Below are 19,927 nucleotides of genomic sequence, written 5' to 3' on the forward strand. Positions count from 1 at the left end.
TTCAGTAATCAAAAAAAGCTCCAACAAGCAAAAGTCGTGGACCAGATGGCATCACAGGTGAATTTTACCCAATGTTCCAATAATTAATATCTATCTTTCTCAAACTATTCCAAAAAATTGAAGAAAAGTGAAGGCTCCCAAACTCATTTTACGAGGCCAACATTATGCAGATACCAAAAACAGAAAAGGATACTACAAGAAAAGAAAATTTTAGGCCAATATCCCTGATGAGCATAGATGCAAAAAATCCTCAACAAAATATTAGCAAGACAAACTTAGCAATGCATTGAAAAGATCATACACCATGATCAAAGGTGATTGATTCCCAGAATGTAAGTCTGGTTCAATATCCACAAATCATTTAACATGATATACTAAATAAACAAAATAAAGCATAAAAAATAATATGATCGTATCAACAGATGTAGAAAAATCATTTGACATAATCTAACATCGATTTATAATAAAAACTTTCAGCAAAGTGGGGATAGAGAGAACTTCCATACCTCAATAAATGCCATACAGGACAAATCCACAGCTATCATCATTCTTAATGGTGAAATCTGAAAACTTTTTCTTTAAAATCAGAATCAAGACAAAGATGTCCACTTTCACCACTTTTATTCAGCATAGTACTGGAAATCTACAGCAACCAGACAAGAAAAATAAATAAAAGGTACCCAAATTGGAAAAGAAGAAGTAAAACTGTCATTATTTGGAGATGACAATATTATATACAAAGAATTCTAAAGATCCCATAAAAAAACTATTAGAACTAATCAATAAATTCAACAAAATAAAAGGATACAAAATTAACATTCAGAAATCAGATTTTTATATACCGACAATGAGTATCAGAAAGAGAAATTAAGAAAACAATGCCATTTACAATTGCATCAAAAAGAATAAAAAACCTAGGAACAAATTTAACCAGGAGGTAAAAGACCTGTACTTGGAAAACTGCACGACATTGCAGAAATTGACGAAGATACAAGTAAATGGAAGCATATACACTGCTCATGGATAGGAAGAATTAACATGGTTAATATAGCCATACTATCCAAAGCAATCTACAAATTCAGTGCATTCCCTATCAAAATACCAAAATCATTTTTCACAGATCTAGAACAAATAATCCTAAAATTTATATGGAAACAGAAGAAAACCTAATAGCCAAAGCAATCTTGAAAAGGAAGAACAAAGTTGGACGTAGCATGCTACCTGATATCAATGTATATACTACAAGGCTATAGTAAACCAACAAACAAATAAAAAAAAACACCAAAAAACACGGTACTGGCATAAAAACTGACACGTAGAGCAATGGAACAGAATAGTGAGGCCAGAAATAAATCCATACCTATATGCTCAATTAATCTTTGACAAAGGATACAAGAATATACAATGGGGTAAAGAAAGTCCCTTCAATAAATGGTGTTGGGAAAACTGGACAGACAGATGCAAAGAATGAAACTAGATTACTTTCATACACCATATACAAGAATAAATTAAAAATGAATTAAAGACTTAAATGTAAGATCCCAAACCATGAAAGTCCTAGAAGAAAACACAGGCAGTAAAGTCTGTGACCTTGCTTTTAGTTTATATATATATATAAACTATATATGTATATATACATATATACATACATATACATATATATACACATATGTATATATATGTATATATGTGTATATATATATATATATATAATATATATTGAGTTTTTCTAACTCAGTGTAGTTATCTAACCCAACAAGATTATCTAATAAGTTTATCTTCTGCACTTTCATCCTTTCCCCTTCTGTCTCTCTTTACTTCTTAGGCTTTTCAACTCCAGTACTGCTTTGGCTAATTTCTTCATGGTCCCTCGTCTCTTTCATCTAGCATCCACTGAACTTATTCAGAGTTACTTGGCAATACTCTACCAATCCATCAATTCAACAAATATTTACTGAGCACTTAATTGGGCCTTGAATTTAGGTATCACTGAGTGTCCAATACCAGGGTATGACTTTGGCAAGGCAGGATCTGAATATTTACATAATATATATATATATATACATATATATATATACATATATATATATATGTATATATATATATATATGTTTTTGATATGTCTCCTTGGATATACACACCCACACACACACCCACACACACATATATGTTTTCTTGGGCAAGGGAAACAAGAGAAAAATAAACAAATTGAACTACATCAAACTAAAGAGTTTTTGCAAAGGAAACCATCTATACAATGACAGGACATCCATCTGAATGGGAGAAGATGTTCTCCAATGGTACATCTGATAAGGGGTTAATATTCAAAATATGTAAGGAACTCACACAACTTAGCAGAAAAAAAACAAACAATCCGATTTTAAAAATGGACAGACGACCTGAATAGACATTTCTCCAAAGAGGACATACACATGGCCAATAGACATATGAAAAGATGCTCAATATCACTAATCATTAGGGAAATTCAAATTAAAACCACAATGAGATATCACCTCACACCTATCAGAACAGCTATCACCAATAAATCAAAAAACAAGTGTTGGTGAGAATGTGGAGAAAAGGGAAACTTCGTGTACTGTTGGTGAGATTATAAATTGGTGAAGACACTATGGAAAACAGTATAAATTTCCTCAAAAAGTTAGAAATAGAAGTACCTTATGATTCAGCAATTCCACTTCTGGGTATTTCTCTGAAGAAATCCAAAACACTAATTTGAAAAGACATATGCACTTCTATGTTCATTGCAAAATTATGTACAATAGCCAAGATATGGAAGCAACCTAAGTGTCCATCAATAGATGAATAAATAAAGAAATGGTACATATATACACAGACTATTACTTAGCCACAAAAAAGAATGAAATCTTGCCATTTGCGACAACATAGATGGACCTAGAGGGTTTTATGCTAAGTGAAGTAAGTCAGACAGAGAAAGACAAATACCATATGATTTCATTTATACGTGGAATCTAAAAAACAAAATATATGAACAAACAAAACAGAAACAAACTAATAAAATGAATAAACAGAGAATAAAATTATGGTTACCAGATGTGAGGGGTCTTGGGGGTTTGGGTGAAAAGGGGAAGGGATTAAGAAGCACAAATTGCCATTTATAAAACAGTCAGAAGGATATAAAATGCAGCATATGTAATATAGTCAATAATATTGTAATAAATATATGCAGTGTCAAATGGGTACTAGAATTATCTGGATGAGTACAGCATAAGTTATATAAATGTCTAATCACTATGTTGTACACCTGAAACTAATATAGTACTGTATGTCAACTGTAATTGAAAAATTAAAAAATTAAAAATAAATACATTTTTTAAGTTAATATTTATTGAGTTAATATATATTTGTTGATTGATTGAAAGAAAGAAAGAATGAATGAATGAATGAATGAATGAATGGTGACCTGGAGACATTTTTTGAGGGGACATTTTTGAGACATTTTTTGAAGTGAGCTGATTTTCCTCAGGGATGTCCAAATGCGTAGCAGGTCTTTGATTCTTGCTTGTGACTTGTGAAGCCCTGCTCCCCACAGGTTAAGGGGGTGGGGGATGATGAACATAGTCTGTGTATCCCAGGAAACCCTGCAGGCAGATTCTCAAGGAATAGAGATAACACAAACCTATGTTTTCATTGATTTGTATTTTTATTGAATTGTGTCTGGATATGTTTTGGACGTTTATTCTCCTCGTCATCTTTGGAAATTCTCCTTTCTCTCCCTCCATTCTTCTCTTCCTTTGCCTCTTGCCCCTCTTTCTCATTCTCCTCGTTCTCGCCTTCCCTACTGTTCGTTCACTGCCGTATTTTGTGCAAGTCATTGGAGAAATTCATCATTACCAACCAATAAAAGTTAGATGTGACACGCTAAACCTTTTCTGTCCTGACATCTGCAGTTACTTTCAGCTCTTGGAAATAATTGAGATCACTTAGTCTTAAAACTGATTGAACCTTTTAAAACACTTGCTGAGGCCAAATAGAAGATCGAGAATAGGGCACAGGCATTGGAAATAAAATGTAATTGAGCAGGATCACAAAGAACAATGCCGATATGTATTTAGAGTCATGGTTGGCTAAGACATGTGCAATGGCACTCTCCTTTTTCAATTGCAACAAAACCTTTAAAGTTTGGAAATACTTGGATTGACCTTGGGTGTTTATAGAATTGACACGCTTATAATATTGACCATATGGCAAGATGGAGAGAAACTGGTTCCAATCCTCTCTGGTCTCTAATAATACAGATTCTGTTTCTTCCATTGTGACTCTAACATGCCTTTTTTTTTTTTGGTTATTTTCCTGAGTCATGGGTTTTGGCTCTGATTAACTGGTAAGTGTAAAGAGCCAGTCAAATAATCACAATATAATGTTAATTACTGACAACATCTCTGGAGATGCTCCTAGTTTTCAGATGAGCCAACAGCACCCCACGTACCAAGAAGGCCCAATAGCCTTGTCATTCAGAAGCAATAGGTTTTCACAGGTAATGGATCTCACAACAGGCCTCCTTTCGCATCAGAATCTGCTCCAAAAGTGATCTACCACATCAAAGTCTAAAGAAGTCAATGTCAGTTGGAGGCAAACTGCAGAGACAAGTTTGTCTAACTCAGTGTAGTTATCTAACCCAACAAGATTATCTAACAAGTTTATCTTCTGTACTTTCATCCTTTCCCCTTCTGTCTCTCTTTACTTCTTAGGCTTTTCAACTCCAGTACTGCTTTGGCTAATTTCTTCATGGTCCCTCCTCTCTTTCATCCAGCATCCACTGAACTCATTCAGCGTTACCTGGCCATAATTACCAACCCACCAATTCAACAAATATTGACTGAGCACCTAACTGGTCCTTGAATTTCGGTATCACTGAGCGTCCAATACCAGGGTATGACTCTGGCAAGGCAGGATCTGAATATTTACATAACATGAGGGAAACGAAGGAAGACAAAACACTTAACTTCTTTGGCAAACTACCTTATAAAGCAGCTGAAATTCAAGAAGCCCTTTGGTGAAGAGAGAGATTGTGAGCACACCAGGAAGAAGCCAGAGACCCAGTGACAAAGGTTGAGTGTTTCTATTGCAAGCACACCTCTTCCCCAAACGTTCTCTCCCTGAAAGCTGCTGACAGAGCTTTGGCAAAAGATCGTCCTCCTGTTGGCTGATAAGTTAAGCCCTGTTTTATATTTAACTCCTTCCAGCGGTGAGGGTGGGGGGGGGCGTGTTATAAACCGCGATGCACCGTTTATAAGGGAGCTGTGACAATTTTCTCGTCAGTCCTCTTCCTCCCGCTCCCCTTCTATCCGCCCCCCACCCCCGTTTCCGCATTCATCCTTGAGTGCCTGGTGGAAACTTGCAGAGAGAGGGAAAGACGTAAGAAGCCAGAGAGGTGTGGGAAAAGCGAAAACAGGCTGCCAAACCAGGGCATTCCTTCCAATTTAAAAAGGAAGTCTGCTGACGTCAAATTTAACATTCTTTCGTGTGTAACATTTTACTTTGGAAACAAAAATGAACTTTGCGGAAGGAGAAGACTCTAAGAGATACTGCATTAAAACGAAACATGTGGCCATCATCTGCGCGGTGGTGGTGGGTGTAGGATTGATAGTAGGACTTGCTGTGGGCTTGACCAGGTCCTGTGACCCCATGGAAGACGGCCCTTCCCACGGTCCTCCCACGGCGAGCCCTCCCCAGGACCAGGGGGTATGTCCTGCCAGTGACGATGAAAGTGGAGCCTGGAAGAATTTCAGGCTGCCGGACTTCATCAATCCGATGCACTACGACCTGAACGTGAAGCCCGTGTTGGAGGAGGACACGTACACGGGCAGTGTGACCATCACCATCGCCGTGAGCGCGCCCACCCGGCACCTGTGGCTGCACCTCCGGGAGACCAAGATCACCCGGCTCCCGGTGCTGAAGCGGCGCTCCGGCGCGCAGGTGCCAGTCCGGCGGTGCTTCGAGTACCCTAAGCAGGAGTACGTGGTGCTGGAGGCCGGGGAAGAGCTCGCACCCAGCGGGGGCGAGGACCCCTATCTCCTGACCATGGAGTTTGCTGGCTGGCTGAACGGCTCGCTCGTGGGATTTTATAGAACGACATACGTGGAGAAAGGACAAATCAAGTAAGTATTAACTTTTGCTGTATCTCCCCCAAACTCATAGATTTACTTTACATTTCTTTTCCTTTCCTTTGCACTTTGCACCTTTTAATTACTTTGTTGGTCTGATCTTAATCTGCACTTGGTGTCAGTTCTGCCTGTTGATCTGGGAAGCAAAAATTCTTTCTCTGTTGTGTTTTTCAAAGATTATCGTAAAACTTGAAAGTATTGAGTGAGCTGCACCGCGTGGGGGAAAAAAAAATCAGTGGCAGCACATAAATAAATCTTTGGGCTTATTACCCCTAATGCAATATGCAATCATAATGTAAAGCCTTTTGCAACATAAGAGATATGTCCAATGATTAAGGACATAAAAACGTTGTTCCTCCCCACAGTCTTCCAAGTGTGTGCGTGCGTGTGTGTATGCACAATTCCATTTCCTGAGTCTAGCATAGATGGTTGCTTGCCTTGACAATTATTCAAAGGTTATTACCAGAGCTATGTTAAAGGCATAAACTCTCTTAATGATCTCAAAAAACCTTCACACTGTGGGCGTGACTCTTGTAACAGGAAGGGAGACTACACCTAAGGTGTCACTGAACTTGAAACTACTTGACCTTTACTTACTGAGATTCTGAACAGCTAAATGATTAAGAAACCTTAATCTCATAGTTCAGAAATGTGATTCTGGGGCCAGCCTACTGGACATCCCTTTCCCATGCTGTTTTAAGCATCTACAGAGCAAAGTAAACTTTTTGGTCATAATTCTTCCCATTTTTTGTCAGAGAGACCCAAAGACTAAAATAAAATATTGAAATACCCCTATCTTACTATGTGGTACACTAATAGATGAAGCAGAAATGCGACTTTGTAAAAAAAATTTGGAGGAATCATGCTCATGTAGATGATGTATCTTAATATCAGTAGTAATAAAACAAACTTCGTTATTGTTTACATTTTTCTGTTCATAAAAATGATAAATGTTGAAAGCATAGAAAATTATAAAAATGGAAATTCAAAAGAACCTATAAGTACTTTCACCATCCAGTGGTAACCCCATTAACATGTTAATTCAATTCTAATATTTTTCTAGGCAATTAAAATTGTAATTATAGTATGTCTATGTATGTATTTATATACCTTTTTAACTTAACATATTATGAATATTTTCCCTCATTCTTAAATATTTTCAAGAATCTGATTTTAAAGATTGTGCAATATTTCATTGTCTGAATGCACTGTTATTTTTTAAAACCAATTCCCTAATGTCAGGCATTTGAGTTGCTTCCTGTATTTTATTACTATAAACAAGTCAGAAAAGAACATAGTTGTAAGTATGTACATCTTTAAGTGTGTATCTGTTTATTTCCTTATGTTAGGATATAAAGGGTATGAATATATCCAGAAACTTGTAACATTTGTTTTGTTTATTTCATAAACAACACACATGCACTGTGGAAAACTTGAAAGATGGGGAAAATTATAGTGAAAAGTAAAAATCCATTTATGAGTCTATCACTCAACTATAGTCCTTGTTACTATTTAGGCAGATATTCTTCTAGTTTTTTTCTGGACACAGATAAACATGATATTATGCTGTACATGGTATTGTGTAATATGCTTGTAGGATATATCAACACTTTAACATATTTGGTACTCTTACACAAATGATTTAATTGATACATGATAGTTCATTGTATGGATATAATGTAATTTATTCAGCTTTTCCATCAAAGTTGGCATTTAAGTTGCTCCCATTTTTTTTAACCTATAAACACTTATAAAAATGTAATAAACATCCCTATAAAAACTATGTATGAGTGCTATAACATTTTCTAATATTTCTTAGAAAAATGGTCCAAACTACCTATGTATGAATGCATGTGCACATGTATATGTAGGCATACATATACATATATAACATGTGCATGCACAATGTGTATGTGTGTGTGCTTCTAAACTGACTTTCAAAAAGTATGTCCTAAATTATGTTTCCATCAACAATGAAGGAAAGTACCAATTTCTGTGAGCCCCACTAATGATAAATGGTTTTTGAAAGTGTTTACACTTTGGTGGAGGAAAAGGCATACTATTCTGAAGAATATCCACCTTCAAGTGATTCTAAAAATTCATTAGTTCAAAGTGAAAATGAGTTAAAATTTGTAAATGGTTATTGCTAAGACTTTTAAAACTGCTTCGTAGGTTGTGAAAACAATAGAAATTTCATCCAAGTAAAGGCATCAAAATATTTTATAAAACTTCTATACACCACAGGAAGGCCAAACAGACATGGAACATGGTTCCATTAATAAAGTTCTGTTGTATACTTTATATATTTTTTAAAGTACTATATACATTATTCACTCTGATTCTTTGGATTATTTTACCACACCACTTAATTTTACCATAAAATACAAACGTGAGAGCTGACGTTCTGAAACTCAGCTATCTTCATTGTTGCTCAGAAAACACTAAACAACAGCAAGATTAGCAAAGAAGGCTGGTGCCCAGTTAGGATCTCCGCGAAGATTGGTCTTCCTGAATTTGTTTGTTTTCATTGGTAGCACTTGAGGCTCTCATGTTACACAAGATGCTGCCAGTTCGGCACTGCATACATGTTTTGGGACAGTTCTGGCACATACTCAATAACTTCATTTAGGCTCACAAGAATGCTTTCTGTTTTTCTTGTTACAAAATATTTCAAGCATATGAGAAAAGTGTATTGTTTTTTTCAAGCCTGTAACATTTTGACAATATGGGCCTCTAGGGGTTCCCACCCCCAGTCCACAGAAGGACCACAAGAGTGAGTTCACCAGAGCAGCACCATCCTTCCACATTATAGAGTGGGTTTTATAATATTTGATGTTAATACAATTTAAAATACCATTATAGTCACATATTTTAAGTATGCAGTCAAAATTATATTCTCTGATATTTTTCCCTAATGTAAAATTTAACTCTAGGATTGAGTATTAGCAATTTGGGATATAATTGTTGCACCTATGATGCAAAGTAAACATGACTGCACTCAGTAGTAACCAGAATTACTTGATTTCTGCAAATACAACCAGGACTTGGACTTCACAGAAGGGAGACAACTATTTGAGCTTCTTTTCCTCAAAATTCTGAGGTAAAGGAGAGTAGGAAAAGAAGGTGGAGCCAGCTTAGAGTTCCCTCACATCATCTTGCTGGGGACAGAGTTGTAATGAGGCTTAGGGGGAGAAAGTTTAAGAAACTTAAAAGTCACTTTGAAGTTTCTACTCTCTGGTCTGTTCTTTAAAGTCTGAGGTAAACCACTAAGGATTGAAACCTTTGGAATGTTTCTCTGCCCACACCTCCAAACCTCACCACACTCTTTTCAGTTGTTCTTTTCCAGACAGTCACTTCTACTCAAATCTCCAAAGTATATAACAATATTTTCTTCTTTCCCAGGTTCAGCATTTTTCTCAGCATTTGAATTGCTCTTACACAGCATTCCCTAAAGTATGTTCCACAGCACTCTACTTGCATAAGATATTAATAGATTTTGCCAGAACAAAAGCAGAGGAGGGCTCTGTGGCCAAATTAGTTTAGGCAGTAATACTAAATTTAAAAATGATGTTTTTTTGGGTTTTTTTTTTAATGGTAGGACTTTTCAGGACTTTTATATGACAATATCCATTATGAATCTCCAGAGGCTGCCATGGTTGCAGGTTTCCAACCTGATGTGATTATGGACTCTTCTGTCATTCTCTGAGAGTAGGCTGAGTCTCTCTTGTTCACTGCCTAGCACACAGTGACCACTCAAATATTATTGAATGAACATACAGAAACATTTTCATACAGGCCTTTATACTACTAATGTTCTCTGGCGCCCCTTTCCTGTAAAGGAATCCAACTTCCACCAATGACATCTTTACCTTCCCACACAGGGTGGAAAATTTCCCTTGGTTCCTTTTCTGCCCATCTTGATGAAGGGAAGAGGAGTTGGTAAATCTTTTTTTTTTTTTTTTTTTGATTTAGGAACATAGTCTTCATACTTTAAGGACTAAAAATCATTGGAATCGACAGGAATTACAACAAGAATTTAAAAGGGGGACAGATGGTTTCTAGTTTGGGTTTTCTGGGTGTTCTTTGTGGCTTTGGTAGGACTGATACTGAATTTTAACATTATGGTGGGATTTCAATAGGCAAGTGAGAAGGTAAAAAGGAAAGGCATCAAATCAGAAAAGTAGAGTGGGAAGAAGAAATTAGTTTGTGGGTTTATATGAAGAGGCTAGCTAGAGATAACCCTGGAAAACCCATAAGAATAACAAGGAAGGACAGCTAATGATAGGCATTATTAAGGAAAAATTAACCGGTGACTGTTTAGATGTGGATGGTGAAGAAAGAGCTGAATCCATGCATGGGTATCTGGGAGATATTGCAATGATCCAGGAAAGAGAAATGAAGATCAGGTAGGTCAGTAGTTTTAAGGTAGACAGAAGAGGACACAACGGAGAAGACAGTTTGGAGGTAAGGGAGTTGGGATTTACAAATTGATTGTAAAGGATTAAGTTAAAGTTATAGGTCTAGGATGCCCCAGATATCTGATCTGAGTAATAGGCCACACATTTAATTGATACTGGAAATAGAAGAGAAAAACCACATTTAGAAGGAAAGGTTATAAGTTCCACGTCAGACATATAGCCTGCCTGTCAGACATCTAGGAAGAGATGTCTAGTAGACATTTAAATAAATAACTCTGAAGCACAAGGTTAGGGCTTGTGATAAAGAATTAGGAATTAAGTGGCAACATGGTGAAAAAGAAATCAGTGAGATGGTCCTAGTTAAGTGTGTGGTATATTCTCACATGTGTGGATGTGTATACTCATGTGTAGTTTTGATCTTGAAATGTTAGTTGTATGTCAGTTTATTCATTATAGTCTTAGAGTGATATGTTGAGCTGTCAGTACACCCATTATCAATAAAGAATAGAATTTTGGGGGGGGTCTTGTTTACTTGTTGAAGGAGACTTAATAATTTCCTTTATTTTTAGAAGCAAGGAAACAAGAAATTTTACTTGACCTTGAATGTCTTCTACATAGAAAAAAAGCAACAGAAAAATACTTAAAGGGAGAGAGAGAGAGAAAAAAAAAGAGAGAGAGACACATTGGGGCGGAGGACGGGGGGCTAGAGAGAGAGAGAGATAGAGATTAGGATAAAATCTAAACAATTGGTGAAACTGGGTAAAGTTTCTAGGAGTTCTCTTATAACTTTTCTGTAAGTTTGAAATTAAATAATTAACTGGTTCATTCATACCAACAAAAATGTGTTGGAATCTGAATAGGCTCGATGGGTTGTCTTGCACTGATCAGCTTCCCTACTCAACTCTGGAACCCTTTCTTTAGTCTACAGAGACACTTAGCAATTGTGGCTGCCTTGCTTGCATCAGAAGCCCTTTATTTAAGGTTTCCACTCAGACCTTGTTATTTATTTTGCTGGACTAAGTTAATAAATTGCTGAACATAGCCTGAGAGTCTTCACTAGAAACGGTATGCCAGATGATTTATGAGATAATCAAGTTGATTGGTTTGTTTTTCTTTTAAGTTGATTAACTGGCCTTTGACTTGTATCACCCCTTCTCTCTTCAGCTTGCTTTAAAGTCACCTTGATATGATGCACTCAGAGCCGTCAAAAGAATTTGTTCTTCCCTTTAACAAATTAATAAGCTACACAGAATTATATTTTTAATGTGCTGGGCCTCGAAAGTGACTTATTAGCATGGTCTAGAGAGGCCTTATGGAAATATGGTTTACCTCAGCATGGTTGCCTGGCCTTGTAATTATTTAGAATGCAACAAAGAACGAAGAGTCTTTCCTGAACACATTGTGCTATTAGCACATTTTTTTCCACTAATTTGCAACACAATTCATCTGATTTTAAAAAGAAAAAGTTTTAATCACTAAATAAAACCTCCCCAAAGAAGTGTGTTCTAAAATTGTTTGTACTGTTATTTCATATGACTTGTTTTCAAATTTACACATATTTACAACACTTTAGTAAGTTTGAATGGGCTTTACCATATACAAATAGGAGCTTTTGAGTTATTCAGGAGTTCAATCACATCAATGTAGAATTCCATCTCCTTGGAAATAAAAAGAAGAGGCTCCGGGTTGACAAATGGTGGGGAAGTAGAAAGGAACTGGCTACTGTTCGTAATATTTGTAGTCACAGAACACGATCAAGGGTGTTACATTGGGTTTCCGTTACAAGATGAGGTCTGTGTACGCTCACTTCCCCATCAAAGTCATTATTCAGGAGAATAGTTCTCCAGCTGAAATGCGAAATCTCTTGCGTGAAACATACATCTGCAGGGTTCGGATGAGGTCAGGTGTTGCTTGTTCAGTAGTATCTCAAGCCCAGAGAGATGAGTTAATTCTTGAAGGTAATGATACTAAAGTTGTATCAGATCAGCTGCTTTGATTCAAGAAGCCACACAGTTAAAAACAAGGATATCAGAAATTTTTGGATGGTATCTGTGTTTCTGCAAAAGAAACAGTTCAGCAGGCTGATGAATAAGATCTAAGTTGTCTAGCTACAGAAACACCAAGATGTTGAGGGTTCTCAGACTTATTTGTGATATTTTAAAGATGCAATAAAAGTCATGATTTGGGGGCGGCAGAAGAAGAAGAGCTTGTCCTTCTCCCCCACTTATTTATTTATGCATTTTTTTATCAGTGTAAGGATTCATGGATTTTTGTTTTATTCAATGGGTTATAATCCCATTGTTTATTTTGATGTTCTAGTTCCCCCAGATTTGGCTAGTAGAAGTCCCCTCAAGCAGAGTCCTTTTCCTATTTACTTGTTCCCATGATTCTTTGAGAACTTTGTTACTTTTTGGCACAGCAAGCTATTCCACGGTCATCTTAGACTTTTCCTGACCCAGCAGCGGAATCAGCCATTTCTCTAAGGAATCACGGTTCCTTTTAGTGGAGAATGGTATTTAGAAATGATCCTCTGGGAACCACTCTGTTTCCCCAAAAATAAGACCTAGCTGGACAATCAGCTCTAATGTGTCTTTTGGAGCAAAAATTCATATAAGACCCAGTCTATTATATTATATTACATTATATTATATTATATTATATTATATTATATTATATTATATTATATTATATTATATTATATTATAACAGGGTCTTATATGAATTTTTGCTCCAAAAGACACATTAGAGCTGATTGTCCAGCTAGGTCTTGTTTTCGGGGAAACACAGCAGTTGTGCTCATTGCTACAAGCTGGTCATTGCATTTAGTCCTGTTCAGTAGACAAAGCTAGGAAATATATGTGTGTATATATATATATATATATATATATATATATATATATATATGTATGTGTGTGTATTTTTATATCCATCTACCTATATCTATATGAAAAAATCAATAAATACCAAATCTGCAATCACAATTCAATACCAAGTATACATTCTAATCTTCTGCTTTTACAAATATATAATTCTCTTCCCCGACAGTGAGAAACCTGCTTTCCATTGTTTTCTTTGTTTCATTTGCTCATGCCTAGCATACAAAGAAGGTTGTTTCTGAATTGCTACCCCATACCACAGCAACAACACAGAACTACTTACTAGAGCTCACTATTGATTTACAGTTATTTGGGGGTAAAATTTATATGAATTAAATGCACAAATCTAATGGCTACACTTCAATGAATTTTGACAAATGCATACATCTTTGTTACCCACACCCCTATGAAGATAAGAGATTTTTTTTCATTTATCCCAGAAAGCGCCCTTTCTCAGTCACTTTCAAGACAGCCACTTTTCTGGTTGTATTTTTTACACAGATTAGTTTTCTTGGCTGAGTTTTTAACAAGTAATTTTTATATCTAGAGAGTTTTTAAAAAGAAACTAAAAAATATTTTAATTTCTTATAGATGAATGTTGACCTATGGCATATTTTTTTCAGGTAAATTAATGTATATAATACATCCTTGAATCAAAATGAAATTCAGATTCTTACCATGGCCTCTGCAGACCTTACCAAACTCTTTCCCAGTCCTTCTGGTTCACTATACTTCCACTACGCTGGACACCTTTCAGGTCTTCAGCTACTTTAAGTTCTTTTTTACCTCAGACACTGTGCACGTACTGTTCCCTTTGGTAGAACACATTTTCCTTAAGCTTCACCTGTCTGGCTTTTTCTCATCATTCAGATTTCAGCAAACCATCCCTACTGTAAGAGAGCTTCCCTGACTATTCTAGCTAATGTTGCTCACTTTTCCTGAGTCATTCTCTGTTACTCCCCATTTTATTTTCTATAGAGCTCTCATCATTCTCATCTATCTATCTATCTATCTATCATCTATCTATCTATCTATCTATCTATCTATCTATCTATCTATCTATCATTTGTCTATCTACAAGGTTAGTGCAAAAGTAATTGTGGTTTTTGCAATTATTTTTAACCTTTTAAACCGCAATTACTTTTGCTCCAACCTAATATTTTGCCATTGTTATTCCTTCAGCACCTAGAATAAGGCCTGGGAAATGTGTGCGTGCATGTGTGTGTGTGTGTGTGTGTGTGTGTGTGTGTATGTGTGCGTGTGTGTATGTGTATGGAAGGAAGGAATTCAATAAATATTTGTTAGATGAATGAATGATATAATAACTTATCTTGGTAATCTTTACAATATACCTTCCTTAGTCCCTGAGAATGTTGAAGGACAAAATATTTTCCTTACACAAATTATTAATGAATGTAAGTCAACATTTTTTATTTTCCCTTTCTTTTATATTTTTTAGTTTGCTTAGTCGTCCAATGAAGATCTGTACAATAATACTATCTTACTGTGACATGACTACATGTACAAAGTATATATTCATTGTTTTTGAGCCGTTTCTCATAAAAATATATTTCCACTTTGAAATGATGGAAATATTGAGCATTAACATTTTCACTTACATAAGCATATGCCTTGTTTGAGTCATAAAAAAAAATGCTGTCTCTTCTCAAAAACGGGCTTTAAACCTGGCCAAAGTTTTCTTCACCTGGCAGATTACTCAGAGCACTGCCTTTGCATGGAAATTAAACTGAAGTTTTTTTTTCTCTCCGGTGTAACATAAATAAGAAAGAATATGCCATTAGGGACATGAGGTGGGACTCTGGGATACGCTCCTCTACTCTATGACAGAACACAGCTGCTCACTCTCACAAGGGCAGTTAGAGACAAGCCTTCCAGTTGGCTTGTTTATCTACTTGTTATTCCACAGCTTTGGGGTAAAGAGAGTGATAGCTCATAATTGGGTTTATTTTTGCTCTTCTACAGTTCATATATTTTTAATGATAGAACTCAAGTATTTAAATATTCATAGAAAATATCTGAAGCAGTCTCTGGATTTTCATTTATGTGTTAACCTAAAAATTCCAGAAAAGACTTGGGCAACTATTTTATAGTTTCTGGATGAAAACTCATTTTAAGAAATGTATTGGTTATAATTACGTAGTTGATTTTTTCCATAGGAACAGAAACATAGAAACTGTCGGAAGAGGCAACATGTGTTTTGTTTGTTTGTGTGTTTTTTTCTAAGGAGCATAGCAGCCACCGATCATGAACCAACAGATGCCAGGAAATCCTTCCCTTGTTTTGATGAGCCCAACAAAAAAGCAACTTATACAATATCTATCATCCACCCCAAAGACTATAAGGCACTTTCAAATATGCCAGTGGAGGTGAGTAAAAAGTTTTTGTTTATGCAGATGGTTTGTTTAAAATATCAGGTAAATTACCCAATTTGCAAGGAGAGAATCCTACTGAATTCTAAAAGTAATTGTGTTCTAATAGCTTTTTTCAGTTTCAAAGTTTCAAAACACATTTTGGCAATCTCTGTTCTTTGAGTCGTAGAAGTCTTTAATCCAAGAGATCACAGTCCAATCAAAAAGGCACATTGGGTTTTCTAAGCAAGAGAAAATACAGTCGACATACAGCTGGGCTCTGTTTAACGCAGAGAGTCTCCAGCCATGACAAGTTAATGGCAAACTATTGGAATTACAGACTTAAAAATATTTGAGGGTCTCATCATTATTCTTGCTTTTTATTTGACTATAAACCCAGTTTTTAAGATAGAGACACTGCAAAATATCATCACTTAAGTGAATGTAAGTCAACATTTTTTATTTTCCCTTTCTTTTATATTTTTTAGTTTGCTTAGTCGTCCAATGAAGATCTGTACAATAATACTATCTTACTGTGACATGACTACATGTACAAAGTATATATTCATTGTTTCACTTAAGTGAAACAGCACACCCGTAGATTTTCTGGTGAATGAAACATGCTCATTAAATGTTTTTTTTTTTTTTAAAAAAAAGGCTACAGTAAGTTTTGTCTGTACAATTATTAACATAAGACTCTTTCCCTTGTTACTGTTCCTCATCCCCATAACGGGTAATGGGTAATGCAGTTAACTAAAGTGTCACTACCTCAAAGCTGAGGTTTATTATACCTTAAATGTTTGACACGTAAGGGTCAGGCTTAGATATAAGGGTCAGGCTTAGATATAATTCTCATCTACCCAGTATTAAAAGCATACCCTGCCAAACTTACATCTGCTATCTTTCTGATCTATGATCTGAAATATCATCACTGAAATTCTTCCCATTTAATCATAAATATTACTCCAAAAAACAAGAACAAGATAAAACAAACAAAATCTTGAGAGGGTTAAAAAGTAAACTGCCATAGACCATGCATGCATCAGTGTGAATTACTTAATCAACTTGGTTACTTTTGGCATCCAGGGCCTGAGTGAGTTTTGATTGGAGAAAAAAGAGGAAAAGATAAAGTGTGACACACCGATCCAGAAGATTGGATCAGGGAAAAATGCCATTAGAATGTCTTGGCATGGAAGGGGGAAAATAAAGGTGGGAAAGTAAAGGGGGAAAGTAAAGGGAAGAGAAACCACACAAACTTTACTAACTTCTGCTTAAGACCTCCCCATGTGACCTTTTCCTTTTGCAGAGTATACTTCTGAAAGTCTTAGAAAAGGGAGAATATTCTGGGTCATTAGGACATCAAACTAATACCCGCAGGTTTTTATTGCAGAGTATCTTACTTTGCTAGAACTCCAACACTCCCATACAAGCACAAACATACTTGCCTTGTCAATGATGTATCAATTCTAGTTCAGCTTTCCTCACTTAATCCCTTTTTAAAGCTTCTTGTTGTAGTGTGATTTATTGTGTAGCTGCAGGGCATGTGGAAATGTTTAAACAACGGGTTGCAAGAGTTGGGCAAGTTTTTGCAGATGAAGTATTAGGACTGGTGAGAAAAGCAAAGCTGGCAGTGAGAAAAGAAACCCAGACAGATGGGGTTCAGTAGTTGCATCAAGCAATGCAATCCTTCTCTCTCTCCATGGTAACCAAGGCAGTGATTTTAGTGACCATACCTTGGGTCTTCGAGGGAGACAGCCAGAGATGGAAAAGAGAATCCAACATCCTGTTATGCCTGGTACAGCTGTTGCTGACCTGCACTTAGTCAAATCAGCAAATACCTACTTAGTTCTTCCTGTGTGCAAGGCATTGAGCACTAGCCGTGTCTTCATTAAGGGATCACAACATCTCCTCAAGTATTATCCTCAGGACTGTGTGTTTCATGTGGAAAGATAAAGTCCTGTCCAGTTTATATCACATTCAAAATTGTATTTCTCTCTGAGAAACTTTTACAGTGTATAGCTCAATAACTCCTTCACAGTACTAAAAAGAAAATGAATCTTCCTGTAGTCTTTTTGACATCACCATGTAGAGGTTCAAAAGAAATTTTACCCCTAAGCTTTGACAAAGGACTTCTGTCTGACTAAAAGCCAGGTTTGGAGTAATCATTTGCACGTGATTGATCTTTTGATCAATAAAAGATTACCTTTTGTTTTTCAACAGAAAGAAGAGTCACTTGATGATAAATGGAATCGGACAACTTTCCAGAAGTCTGTCCCCATGAGCACTTACCTGGTGTGCTTTGCTGTGCACCAGTTTTACCCTGTGAAGAGAACGTCAAAGAGGGGAATACCTGTGAGTCACATTACATGTTTTTTAAAACCTATCACCTATGCATTTGTGATTAATTTGCTACTGTTTTTGAATCATTTTTCCCCCCTATAACAGACTAGAAAAGCCGATTAGTTACCAGGGTCTGTGAACTTGATGGTACACTGAACAATATAGAAAAATCTAAGCTAAAAGGACATAGGTAGAAAATAAACAAACACAACAGGTATAGAAATATGTAGCCTACAGTTATTGTAAGGCGAAAATTCACTATACATGAAAAGCTAGCTCATAAGTAAACCATCACAAATATATTAAAATATTGGGGCATGCCCAATTTAAGATGGTTGAGTATATGTGCTTGGGTCCCAGAAAGTCTAGAGAGGGAGGAGGAAACTAGAGGTAAATCAGTATCCTTTGAGCAATGAAGCACTGAGAGATTTGTGGTGCCATTTTTATATGTAATTCAAAATAAGACAACAACAAAGTTTCAAAAGCAGTTTTTATAAAGTGTAAGATAATATAAATACGAAGTTTGTTTTTTTATCAAGATGACTAATTCAATAATATTCAATTGAAAAGCCAAATACTTGTACCTAATCATTTTTCTCATTTCGGAGGCCCCAATTTTGCTTAGTTTGTTTTCCTACCTCTGTGCTATGTATTTTATATGTATATATGGACTAAATCATCACCCCCATTTTAAAGATGAGAGAATTAAAATTTAATGTCTTTAAGTAATTTGTTCAAGATCGCCCAGCTGACAAGTGGTGGAGACTCAAATTCCAAATTCTTTCCAAATACTGTACCCTGCTAAGCCTTCTGAAATGTGATATTCTGACTGTATCTTTACTTCTTTACCACTCACTAGAGGGAAGGGATGGATTCCTCTATTTCCTGTTAGCTCCTGGGAAAATTTACCTTAATGTTGGTGCAGTAAGGGTTGATTCTGGGATATCCTAAACCGGGATTTTTAGTTTTCAGCCTATACTGTATCCAAATTATAGCCAAGGAAGGAATGTCTATTTTTCAAACGGACTTTAAAAAACCTTTTCAAATGGGTTGTATATCATGATGACTGATCTGACTTTTGTCTTTCCTTTATCACATATGTTGCTTTGATGTGACCTTTAGATGTGGTAAAGGACACTACTATCATTGGCTAAGAGAGAATATTACTGTGTAACTGCACTGGCAGGGTGAGTAATTAGCATCTGTATCAGTTAGTTAGCTGAGTTCTACTGATGGACTCACTTACTATACAGAGGACTTGGAATGACATATTGAAAATGGTAGTTTGGCAGAAGATCCTGAAGTAGCCTTTAAGTGGTAAATACTTCTTAAATGACTCTTCTATCAAAGCTGAGTGCATAACATTCTATCTTAAATCGCCGATGTTTTCCTCATTTGGGTGAGAAATGAAGATAATACTGTCATATATAGTACTTTCTGACTACTATTTGATAAGAGAGGAATGGAAAGCCAAACTCTCTTCAGACACTTCCCAGAGACTCTGAGTCAGAATAATTCGGTGAAAGTGAGATGCAGCTGAGCAAGTAGGTGCCCCTCCTATAGAAAATAAGCAACCAGTTTTCCTTTCTGCAAAAACTTGTAGGGCTATTTTCCTCAAAATAGAACCTTATAGGAGAACTTTATGGCATTTATTGTGAATGACAATTCACAGTATATTTCACCTCTTTGACATTTAGGATGTTCCCTGCCTGGCTCCCTATACACTCACTCTAAATTGAAATCTAACAGCTAACACCCAAGCACAAATGCTCCCAGTA

At 36.1% G+C, this 19,927-nt stretch overlaps 1 protein-coding gene across 1 annotated transcript in view; it reads left to right on the plus strand.

Annotated features, from left to right (window-relative positions):
• The first annotated feature begins 5,235 nt into the window (after positions 1-5,235).
• ENPEP (glutamyl aminopeptidase) overlaps positions 5,236-19,927 on the plus strand; it is a 97,944-nt gene continuing 83,252 nt past the window's right edge. The window contains exons 1-3 of the mRNA XM_081051031.1: positions 5,236-6,140; positions 15,686-15,827; positions 18,030-18,161. Coding sequence (XP_080907157.1) covers positions 5,533-6,140; positions 15,686-15,827; positions 18,030-18,161 — 882 coding nt within the window. The 5' untranslated portion in view covers positions 5,236-5,532. The remainder of the gene's footprint in view (positions 6,141-15,685; positions 15,828-18,029; positions 18,162-19,927) is intronic.

The sequence above is a fragment of the Rhinolophus hipposideros genome, assembly GCF_964194185.1.
Source record: "Rhinolophus hipposideros genome assembly, chromosome: 1".
Classification (NCBI taxonomy): domain Eukaryota; kingdom Metazoa; phylum Chordata; class Mammalia; order Chiroptera; family Rhinolophidae; genus Rhinolophus; species Rhinolophus hipposideros.